This window comes from Daucus carota, chromosome 6 (assembly GCF_001625215.2).
Source record: "Daucus carota subsp. sativus chromosome 6, DH1 v3.0, whole genome shotgun sequence".
NCBI lineage: Eukaryota > Viridiplantae > Streptophyta > Magnoliopsida > Apiales > Apiaceae > Daucus > Daucus carota.
In genome coordinates, this window is record NC_030386.2 from 37,577,424 (window position 1) to 37,589,846 (window position 12,423).

Genomic DNA, 12,423 nt, shown 5'->3' on the forward strand with positions numbered 1-12,423 from the left:
TAAAAAGTTTATTTATAATTTTAACGAAACAAGAAACCATGTGTTGAAAATTAGGGATGACAATGATCCTAAAAAACAAGAGTGGTACACATAACACAATCCCGTTTTAAAACTCGAAAATAAACAGCTAACACCGAACTGTATCCACCCGGCCGACCCGTATCAAATTTCCTAAGATCCGTTGACTTTCGTAATTTTGGTCAATTAACCAAACAGCTACTTCCCGCTCGCCCATTCGAATTTGCAAATACTACCAAAATTTTCGAACCATCTCTCTCGCTTTCGCCTTCATCTCTCTCCGTCTCAATTCTTTCCCACCTATACACATATACGAACACACATACACACATATATATATACATACACACATATATACCGCAGCCTTTCAATACTCTCCCCCCCGCTCTCTCTCTCTCTCTCTCTCTCTCTCTCTCTCTCTCTCTCTCTCTCCCTCTCTCCCTCTCTCCCCCCCTACACACAAGCAACGCGTATGTACACAATCCCCCAAATCTAGGGTTTCGAATTTCACAACTAATTTTGTGTTTTTTCAAATTCAATCTGAAGATGCACATTAAAGAAGTGACCTTAGAGGGATTCAAATCCTACGCGACACGGACAGTTGTTCCGGGTTTCGATCCGTACTTCAATGCCATAACGGGGTTAAACGGTTCGGGCAAATCGAACATTCTCGATTCGATTTGTTTTGTTCTGGGGATTACTAATTTGCAGCAAGTGAGGGCTTCTAATCTTCAGGAACTTGTTTATAAGCAAGGTCAAGCTGGGATTACCAAAGCAACTGTCTCCGTTGTTTTTGATAATTCGGATAGGAGTAGGAGTCCTTTTGGGTTTGAAGATTTTCCAGAAATTACCGTAACCCGTCAGGTATAAGACCTCTCTCTCTCTCTCTCTCTCTCTCTCTCTCTCTCTCTCTCTGTGTGTGTGTGTGTGTGTGTGTGTGTGTGTGTGTGTGCGCGTGTGTGTAAAAAGATGAAAATTTGAATTTGTGAACTAGTAGAATGAAGGCTGTATCTTAGTTGAATCGAGTAATTTATCGATGTTGCTATGTTTATTTTGGAAGTTAAATGCTATTTAAGTCATGTTATATTTATTTATAAAGTTGTCTTATCTTTACTTATTTTGATTGTTTTGTGTTTGTGTGTGCAAGTTGCAAACCGGCTAGGTTTAAAGTACCAGAAATGATACCTTTATATAGGATTGTTTGTTGATATATGTAGCGTTATTGGCAGTTATGTTTGATGGAAATTTTAACACTACTCCGTCAAATGAGTTACTAAATGCTCTCTTTAAATATGATACATGCGATTGAGCAGACTCCTGAATGTTGATAGCAAGTGGCAGTGCTACGCATTAACGCGCAAGGGGACCCCACACTCCTAATTTTTATAAATAGAAATATACTAAATTTCGCGCCTGTTTTGAAGTTTTGATTTGTTTCTAGTTCGAGAAGTATTTTGAATTTTTGAAACAGCTTACCGCCGCGCAGTAGTAGATGTAGTGTTTGTATAATGTGGTAGTGGTGTGTTTAGTTATCATATTTCAGATGTAATGTTTTTGCGACAGCGACCAGATACAAAGTGTTCTAAGTTGATGTTAAATTGTTTAATTGGTAACATTTTTTTACTGCAGATTGTGGTTGGTGGAAGAAACAAATATTTGATCAATGGACATCTTGCTCAACCTAGTCGAGTTCAAAATCTTTTTCACTCCGTGCAGCTAAATGTCAACAATCCACATTTTCTTATAATGCAAGGGCGAATCACCAAGGTCCTAAACATGAAACCCCCTGAAATATTGTCTATGCTTGAAGAAGCTGCTGGAACAAGGATGTATGAAACAAAAAAAGAGGCTGCATTAAAAACCCTTGAAAAAAAACAAAATAAGGTGGATGACATTGATAAGCTTCTTGATGTGGAAATACTTCCAGCATTAGATAAGTTAAGGAAAGAACGGACACAGTATATGCAATGGGCGAATGGAAATGCAGAATTGGACCGTCTTAAAAGATTTTGCATTGCTTATGAATATATTCAAGCAGAAAAGATCAGAGACAATGCAATTCAAGGCGTGGAAGTTATCAAGACTAAGCTTTCTGAAATTGATGCCAATACAGAACAAATGAAAAGGGAAATACAGGAGATGGAGACTAAAGTGTCAGACCTTACTGCCGAAAAAGAAGCACGCATGGGAGGGGAGATCAAATGCTTGTCTGACAAAGTTGATGCTCTCTCACGTGATCTTGTTAAAGAAACATCTGTTATGAAAAATCAAGAAGATAATCTTATGATTGAGAAAGACAATGTTTTAAAGGTAGAAGTGATATAGCAAGCCAACATTAGAATATATTCACTAAAATATAAACTTATAAAATATTGCCATACTTGTTTCTTATTTTGATGCCAGATTGATAGAAACATAGAAGAACTAAAACAGTCTGCCAAAGAAAAAGCTTTAGCTGTACAAAGTGCTGAAGATGGAGCTGCTGACTTGAAAGGAAGAGTTGGGGAGCTTTCAAAAAGTTTAGTAGATCACGAAAAAGAGTACCAGGTATTGTTTGGTTATGTGTGCATTTATATACGTGAACACACACACTATATTCACATTTACACACATTTGCTCTATGTGTTTTTGCATACAAGTGCTGAAAAACTAATCTGCATGCATCTTAGGGAGTAGTAGCTGGTAAGAGCAGCGGAGATGAGGAGAAATGCCTTGAAGATCAACTAGCTGATGCCAAAGTTGCGGTTGGAAGAGCAGAAACCGAACTCAAACAGTTGCAAACAAAGATAAGCCTTGGTGAGAAAGAGCTGAAGGCAAAATCGAAACAGTTGTTGTCCAAGCGAGAAGAAGCTGTTGCTGTTGAGAAAGAACTAATTGTCCGAACCAAAGATGTGGAAGATGTTAAAAGGGCTTTGGAATCTGTCTCATTTGAAGAAGGGAAGATGGAAGCTTTACAAAAGGTTGCTTTTCTATCGGCACTTTTCATCTTTTACACAAATAGACACAGTACACACAATTTATCTTGATGAATGAATATCCTCGGGACTGGAGAATTTTATTCAATTATCGGGCTTCAAGTACACTTTTAGGATTATTTCAAATTATTATTAATATATCGAGGTTCTGTTGTATGTCGATCTGCGTTTATAAAATTTTCCGATTGTTCAGGATCGCACGGCTGAGCTAGATATTGTGCAGAAGCTAAAAGATGAAATCCGAATGCTTACTTCACGCTTAGGAAATGTTGACTTCCAATACCGTGACCCTGCAAGAAATTTTGATAGGTCCAAGGTGAAAGGCGTTGTCGCAAAGCTCATTAAAGTGAAGGATAGATCCGCGATGACTGCTTTAGAGGTCAGATCTGCATTAAATTTCACATAATGTATGTTACCTTTTTAGAACTGTGATGCAGCCAATCCAATATACTAATATATAATGATTTGCAGGTTGCTGCTGGTGGGAAGTTGTTCAATGTTGTAGTGGACACAGAAAACACAGGAAAACAACTTCTTCAAAATGGTGAACTTCGAAGACGTGTAACAATAATTCCTTTGAACAAAATTAATAGCCATACTGTACCCCCTAGGGTTCAAAATGCTGCTGTTAGATTGGTTAGTGTCTGGAGTAATGCCATGATTTATTGAACTGTGTTTAAGTGTATAAATGATGACGAGTAAATTGTTTTACTACATTCAGGTCGGCAAGGAAAATGCCGAGGTGGCACTTTTGTTGGTCGAATATGATAAAGAACTGAAGGTTCTCTTTTTTATTGCCTAAATCTTGGGATTGAAGTAATTTTTTTTAACATATGTTAATCAAATTTGATGAGAGCTATCAATGTTTCAGAGCGCAATGGAATACGTATTCGGTTCAACTTTTATTTGCAAGACCACTGATGCTGCGAAAGAGGTATATACATCTCGACATGTTTACAAATAATGTTGTTACTAATGTACATTTTTTATTGTCAATGGGTATCTTGCTTCAATTTTATAGATACATTGATATGTTTTTCTATTCTTTTTTTTACTGCACTTTACCACTTATGGTATATAAATTATGCACCCAGTATAGGTATGAGTGTACCGAAGCACGATTGGTATGTAAGTCAATTAGGTAGTTCCGTTCCATCCCCGCTGGAGTCCCTATATTGTCAAGTGTCTTCAATTATTAGAATTAGTATTATAGCAATTATTGCTATCGGAATATTATGGCGCTGCTGGATGCTTCTGATCAATAGGAAGAGGAGGAAAATGCACACGAGTTTGGTTTCACATAGTTTTTTTACCAATTGCTAAACTGGTTTCACATAGTTAAGTCTAACATACAGTATTAGTATGAGTTCTGGTATCTTTTGAAGTATAGCTGTAACATAAAGTTCACTCCAGAGCATTTAGTAAACTATTGGAACAAGTCAATATACGGAAGAAACACAGTTCATTTGAAAGCTTAGGAAGTGCTCTCTTCAGCAGGATAACGTTTGACTGACCCATATATTTGTTCCTTGTGTTTTGCTTTAACATCTTTAATTGTGTTAAACCTTTAAATTGTAGAGTTCCTTATAAAATATTAAAGTCACCACTTCAAAATCATATTTGTGACCGAAAAACCTTTTTATGCATATGAACTTGGCAGGATAAAGTTATATTTATGAAATCTGCAACGTCGTTTCTTGTCTACACATAATTAATATAAAAAATTTAAGTGTGTGACACTTGTACAGACATTTTGATAAATAATTTAACTAGTCAATTCATAGCTCTAGCAAATTTAAGATTTCATTCTTTTTGTATCTTGTACTTTCTTCGTGCAAACAAATCTTTACAATTTTTTTTTTAAAGATTTCATTGTTTTTAACAATTATCGCAGAGTTTACTCATAGAAAGTTTAGAATCTCTTGTATATCTCTAAAGTTTACCTTAACATTCTTTTTTATGTTAAATCAATTGTACCTAATTACCTAAGTACCAAACCAATAAAAACAGGTTGCTTTTAATAAGGAAATTGGCACCACAAGTGTCACTCTTGAGGGAGACATATTACAACCAAGTGGGCTTCTGACAGGTGGCAGTCGCAGGTAAGATTTTTATATATTCTTGTTGCTACAGTTGTGATTGTTTTTGCTCATCTTCATCTGACTGGCAAAAAATAAAAAAATAAAATTGCTCTCCTCTTTTTCGACTATAAGGCTGCCATTTCTTAAAATTTGTCGTATGATTCCAAATGGTGGTGTAAAGTTTATCCTTTCCTGTTATTATGAAATTAATATATTAGTTTTTATTTTGTTGGATACATTTGAAAATCAAGAGATCTCTATTGGAGGAGGTGCTATCTGAGAACAATTAGCAGATCTTTAGTTACTAATTTGAATTTCATGGTCATTTGTAATTGTACCTTGGGCCATTTAATGCTATTTCGTGCTTTTGCATTTGCGGATGCTTGAAATATATTTGTTGAGTATCAAACTTATGTGCAAAATTACTAATTTACAATTGCAGGGGTGGCGGTGATCTACTAGGACAACTACATGCTCTGGCAGAGGCTGAACTAAATCTCGGTCATCATCAGAAATGTTTATCAGAAATTGAGGCCAAGGTAATTTTGTTATCATTGTGCATTCTAATTCTAATTCTAATCCTTTTTTTCTACTTTCCAGTGTACCTGCGTTGGGTATGCTATATTTTTTCTGCAGGCATCGAAATACCATAGTATTTAAATTTACTTTTAAGATGCATACACATATATGAATTATGGGTGGCTCCATAAAGAAGTTCTTTTGTTTCTTTAAGTTTGTTGTTATTGGGTTTAGGCATCAATGCTCTGAGCCTCTGATACAGATATACATGCTCACTGCATATGAATTTTTCTAAATTTAATCGTAATGCTAATATGGTGTTTTGGCATATAAGTCCGTTATGTTATTCTTTTATCAAATTTACATTTTTTTTCCTTTTCTAATGGATTTGCTTTTTTGTCTTGTTTTGTGGTTTAGATTAGTGAGCTACTTCCTCTTGAGAAAAAGTTCAATGATCTCAAGAAACAGTTGGAACTTAAATTATATGACCTTTCATTGTTTCAGAGCAGGGCTGAGCAAAATGAGCACCATAAGGTTGAACATAGTTATTATATTGTATAGTCACTTGATCGTGGTTTCCTGTGACCATTTTATATATCCTGTTATTTAACTCATGATTTTTATACATTCCTATAGCTCAGTGAACTAGTGAAGAAGATTGAACAGGATCTTGAAGAAGCAAAGTCCTCCATCAATGAAAAGCAGCAATTGCACAAAAATTGTGTGGCTCAGGTTTCACTACTTGAACAAACAATTTATGAGCATGCCAATAATAGAGAGGGCAGGCTAAAAATTTTGGAGAAGAAGATTAAGGAAATCAAGGGTAAGATGCAGTCAGCGTCAAAAGACCTCAAGGTAAGTCTACCATGATTTTATCTTAATGAAACAGTATCTGCATATATTTTGGAGCATTAGGTCTTCAATTCTCAGTTATTACTTTACGTCCTAAAGATTTCCGTTCTTTATGTATCATTATAAGAGAGCCAGTACATTCTTGACATCTTATACTTCAATGAATAGCATATCCATAATATATTTTTTAGTAGGACTGGGCTCATATAAACTTGATGCTGGCAGTACTGATAATGACTTGGTATATATACATAATTTTAAAATGAACAACTGCAAGGCAGAGTAATTAATTGTTAACATAGACAGCAAGTCATGAAGTATAATACAGTATACACTCTAAGATATAGGTCCTAGGAACAGTTAAGATTGGGTTTTGTAGGTTTTGAAGAGCCGAAACTTGTTGTATCTACTATATTAGACTTGCTTTACTGAATTGTAAATAAACATCCAAACTCATTTTAGAGGGTTTAAACTTTTAAAAATATTAGAAGTTTATGTCTCTGTATGTTGTGATATTGGGACTTAGAAGTTACAAGGAATAATGGAACATTGCCAAATTTGATTATCTGTTTAGGTATTTATATTGTGTGCTTAAATTGTTGCTTAAATTGCTAATAAGCATGTTCAAAGAATTATATTCCATTATGTGAATTTTTGATATCTTCTACAACTAATGAGCTCCCATTCATTTCTTTCTGTATATTAGATTTTCGGTTCTGCATCATGCAAAATTTATTGTTTTTTGGCATTTTAATTTAGCCAATATATCATTCCCTATATTTCTATAAAATTCACCTTTATCCAGCTCTGAACAGCAAGTGTCATATCTGAAATCAAGTATCGGAAGTGCTTTTTCTAATTTTGTTTTATGTAATTACAGCACACAAGTTTTAATATTTAGCTAGCTATTTGTTCATACGGCATAATACAAGTCTAATGTATTTGTGACTTTTTGGCCTGGAATACATTCTCGCAGAATCATGAAAATGAAAGGGAGAGACTTGTAATGGAAATGGAAGATGTTCATAAAGAACAGACATCATTGGAGAATCAGTTAGCTTCTTTAGGAAAGCAGATTGCTAATCTTACATCAGAAGTTGAAGTAGTTAAGAAAAAGGTATAGTTCTCTGCTGATTATTCATTTTCTTGTGCTTTACAGCGAATTTAGCATTTCCTTCCCTTAGACAGTAAATTACTATTTTTTAATCATGTAATGCAGGTTGCTTCCTTAGGCAATGATTATGATCAAGCTCAATCTGAGCTTAACATCGTCCGCTCGAAGCTGCGAGAATGTGATACACAAATAAGCTTTATACTCAAGGAGCAGCAGAAGCTTCAGCATAAAATTACTGAGAATAATCTTGAAAGAAAAAAGATGGAAAATGAGGTATTTTTAAGTCGATTAAAGTGTTTTATGTATATGAGGAGTCAGGACTTGAACTTATTCTAAAAGTAATTTAGGTAATACGGATGGAGATGGAACAGAAAGATTGCTCCCAGAAGGTTGACAAACTTATTGAAAAGCATGCCTGGATATTATCTGAGAAACACCTCTTTGGAAGAGGTGGCAGTGATTATGATTTCAAATCCTGTGACCCTTATAAGGCAAGCGAAGAATATGCAAAGCTTCAAGTTGAACAATCAGGGTAAGACAGCTATGTTATAAATTTATCACAAGGTACAAATGTTCATTGAAGTTAACTCATTTATCTGGCAAACCGATACATCAAATTTATCAATTAGCTATTTCAGAATAAAATCAATATAATTTGCTTTAATATATCAATAAAGCTTGAAGCCTTATCAAATATCAATTGCGTCTAGATATGGTTTTGCATCTCAGACCTGTATATATATAGCAAATAGAACTTACAAAAGAATCATTATGTTGTATTTATTCTGTTAGCTTTGTTTCTAATATGTTATAAACTGTTTCAGGATTCCTCTCTTTGGTCCAAATTAAAAGTCGCTTATTATTTAAATATCACAATCTCTTTTGAGTTTTGACGCAATATCCCGGCGACTTCATAATACATTAATAGCTCATATTACTTGGCTGTGTTTTAATATTGTCTCTAAAATGAATCACGTTCGTCGTTCCTGACAATTTTTTTTGTCCTATTTTCTTAGTCTTGAGAAGAGGGTGAACAAAAAAGTTATGGCAATGTTCGAGAAGGCAGAGGATGAGTACAATGCGTTAATATCAAAGAAAAATATTATTGAGGTTGGTTATTGTTGTGTCTTTGCACTGTTTAAAGATACAAAAGCCTCTCTCTTACGTGGCATATCTCCGCAGATGGACAAAAAGAAAATTAGAAAGGCGATTGAAGATCTTGATGAAAAGAAAAGGGACACACTAAAAGTTACCTGGGAAAAAGTTACCAGGTATGTTCCATAAAGCCGTTTGTTAATGTTCTAGGCAGTAATGGATGTTAGATGACTAGATACATATATAAAAATGCAAAATTATATGGTTCTTTTTAGTTTTGAGCATCACTAGTATGTCCTTGTGCTTTGTGGGAATCATCATGCTCTGTTTTCAGTGACTTTGGATCTATATTTTCTACATTATTACCTGGTACCACGGCAAAGCTGGAACCTCCAGAAGGTGCAAGTTTTTTAGATGGTCTTGAGGTTCGTGTTGCATTTGGTGGTGTTTGGAAACAGTCTTTATCAGAACTTAGTGGCGGACAAAGATCTCTTCTAGCCCTTTCACTAATATTAGCATTGCTTTTATTTAAGCCGGCTCCGCTTTATATCCTTGATGAGGTAATTTCAAGTTTGGGCTCCGCGTACAGATTAAAATTCCTCATGATCCATCATCTTTTTTCAAACTCTTAATTCTGTCTATATTTTTCATATGACGTATATTTTGCGCTTTATTTCATTGATTTGTTGTTTACTGTGCATGACATTGTTTAAGACTTCGAGTGGACACAAATTTTATAATATATAACTATATCTAAATGTCTATACTGTTCTTTATTTTCAAAGCCAACTTTTGATATTTTTAACACATACCGTCAGATAATGGGATACACACATTAGTCTATAATATAATAATATAATTTTCTTGAGCAACATATATCAGGAGAAAGAGGAAAATAGAGGTTCTGACCGCACACCATCTCATATGTATTAGCAACTTAGAAACATGAACTCTTAGAGTGAACTTACTGTTAAGATTTATTCTTATCTTCGAGGAGACACACATTTTATAATATATAACTATATATAAATGTCTATATTGTTCTTTATTTTTAAAGCCAACTTTTGATTTTTTTTTTAACACAGACCGTCAGATTATGGGATACACACATTAGTCTATAATATTATTTTTTGAGCAACATATATTAGGAGAAAGAGGAAAATAGAGGTTCTGAATGCAAACCATCTCAAATGTATTAGCAACTTAATAACATGAACTCTTAGAGGGAACTTACTGTTTAGATTTATTCTTATCTAGGTGCCTTCCCAGTGTCTACCATGTGAATCCTTTGCATGTCTCTTATTTTTCAAAGTAAATGCAACTTGTGTATTAATTTTACCCAAAATATAAATTGATCAAAAGTCCATACATTTGATATACAAATTTATACTGTACCAAAACCTACTGGGCCCAGAGTACCAACCAACTACCATATTATCTTCAATCTGGCTTTAATAGTATGGTGTGGATATATATAATTCTCGCCCTGTTTTAAAGGCAATTATTGTCCATGTAAGGATTCTTATCTATCATAATGTAGTCCTATTTCTGCCAGCACAACTCTTTCCGGTTTTTTTTTAACTCAATTTGCGATGTACTAATGAATAGAATTGTAAATATTAAGCTATTTTTATCAAACAATTAATTCACTCATATCAAGTATCAAATGTCCACTGTGCAGTTTATCTTAGACATGCCAAGTAAATATACATTTCACTAATACTCTGACTAGGCAGTAAAGTTATTTGAAAACATATTTTAAGCAAATATAAGTACATGAAGTATACATTGTGGAGATATATATGTGTGTGTGTGTATATTTTACATACTGCTATCTTAATTTGAGTTTTTCTGTGTGGACTCCAATTGTTTTCCCATGTGGCAGGTTGATGCAGCTCTTGATTTAAGTCACACTCAAAACATTGGAAAAATGATCAAGACTCATTTTCCACATTCACAGGTTTATACTTCTCTTAAATATAATATGGAGATAGTTTGTGTATTGGTGCTACTTCATCAAGAACATATTTCTACGAAATGTTCTCATCATTTTAGAAATGTACCAAGTCCTAGCTGCTTCAAAAGTTAAAATTTGATAGGGTTTAAATTTACTAAAGAAGTTAAATATGAAAGATATGTATAGTTACTAGAGATTGTAGACTCGGTTGGTAAGTTTCTGAAATGAGTCTGGCCTATAGAGATTTTTAGTGACAATTGTTACAATTTATATTGTTGATTTGGTATTAAAGCTAGATTTGTGACTTGTGAACATGAATAACCAAAACTTATGTTGTGAACAATAATAACCAAGAAATATATAATGAACATTAATAACAAAAACTAGTGAACAACCAGGGAAATTTTAAGTGTAAGAATGATGTTGCTAGGACAGGGTCTCCCAAGTATATATATTGAGTTTTGATTTTCAAGTACTTTGTTGGTAAAAGTGAAACTTACTTAGATGCAATGTAGATAATATACGGATTTTCTAGTGTGTGCCTATAACAACCACTTTTTAATTCGGTGTTGGATTCTTATTGGCTCCCATCCCATTAATAAATGATGACCCCCCTGCATATACAAAAATCTACACCAATCAAAACCTCCCACCTAAATAAAAAGTGGTTGTTAGTGTGTCCCCATGGGCACACACTAGAAAGACCCTATAATATATGCATGTAAATTGTCAAATGTTGTAATTGACTGATGGAAATATTGTTAATATCTGATACTGAAGCGTGCTCAAGCTCACATGTTGCTCGTGTTGAAGGAGCAAAAAGCTTTCCTGTTAATAGTTTGATATCTAATAAGCATTACTGATCAGAAAACAATTGTTGTATCATGCCACGTTTATCTTTGCATTTAGACCTAAAAACATAACAGCCTCCATCGAGGACAAAATAATATTTAATCTGTCATGCATAAACTTTCTTCCGTGTTGCTTTTTAACACAATTGTGCAAATCTCTTGTGAATCCCTGATTTGACATTGTGTTATGTTCTTTTCTGCAGTTCATTGTTGTTTCTCTAAAAGAAGGAATGTTCAATAATGCCAATGTTCTGTTCCGAACCAAATTTGTGGATGGAGTGTCCACCGTGCAGAGAACTGTTGCTAGCAAGCACAAGTAGTGATTTGTAGTTTGTAAAAGCTTTGTTTGGTGTAAGGGATGTGTTGTGGTTTTAGCCGTAAGTTATGAACTTCATATCTACAAAACTGACAGAATCAGCAATATATTTAGAGAACTCGGGGATAGCATAATGTTGAAGGTTTTTTTCTTTGTTTCCAGAAATGCATAATTATGTTATGAGGATTGAGGGCTTTGCATCTGATTGAAAAGTTCCTACTTGCGATGGTATTTACAATATTACTTATATCATTGTTATTGTGATTATAGTTGGACTATAAATAACTTAAATATGAGAAAACTGTTATATTTTAAATTGAAGTAAATCAATGGTGCATTGAAAATAATATCTGTTGACTCAGTGATGAATTAAATATGACATATTCTGGATTGTAAAGAAAAGCAGAAATGGAGAGTGGCGGTGGATATGTATATATTACATGAACGTGGGATGATCTTTGAATATCACATTACTGCATTTTAAATTCGAGGATACCTTGATTTATTCTTACCCTTTATTAATTCTTATTAATAGAAATTAAGAGAAGATAAATTTGGCTAAATTTAATATTTTCAGAGTTAAAAAATTACAACTTAAATTTTTTACAAAGCAACTTGACTAGAACAAATTAACAATAATTTCGG

The 12,423-nt window shown here is 33.9% G+C and overlaps 1 protein-coding gene across 1 annotated transcript; it reads left to right on the plus strand.

The window, feature by feature from the left end:
- Positions 1-255: 255 nt before the first annotated feature.
- LOC108227484 (structural maintenance of chromosomes protein 2-1) lies at positions 256-11,964 on the plus strand. Its single transcript, XM_017402640.2, has 20 exons — positions 256-882; positions 1,648-2,328; positions 2,422-2,565; positions 2,688-2,978; positions 3,187-3,372; positions 3,465-3,629; positions 3,715-3,774; positions 3,865-3,927; positions 5,004-5,095; positions 5,517-5,613; positions 6,011-6,127; positions 6,230-6,448; positions 7,422-7,562; positions 7,665-7,832; positions 7,907-8,091; positions 8,576-8,669; positions 8,742-8,830; positions 8,989-9,214; positions 10,540-10,614; positions 11,666-11,964. The coding sequence occupies exons 1-20, from the start codon at positions 565-567 to the stop codon at positions 11,780-11,782; spliced, it is 3,528 nt and encodes a 1,175-aa protein (XP_017258129.1). The 5' UTR covers positions 256-564; the 3' UTR covers positions 11,783-11,964.
- Positions 11,965-12,423: the final 459 nt, after the last annotated feature.

Coding starts and splice junctions, on each gene's coding strand:
- LOC108227484 (XM_017402640.2), top strand. CDS start 565: ATGCACATTAAAGAAGTGACCTTAGAGGGATTCAAATCCTACGCGACA. Junction 883..1,647: donor AAATTACCGTAACCCGTCAG/GTATAAGACCTC, acceptor TTTTTACTGCAG/ATTGTGGTTGGTGGAAGAAA. Junction 6,128..6,229: donor AGCAAAATGAGCACCATAAG/GTTGAACATAGT, acceptor ACATTCCTATAG/CTCAGTGAACTAGTGAAGAA.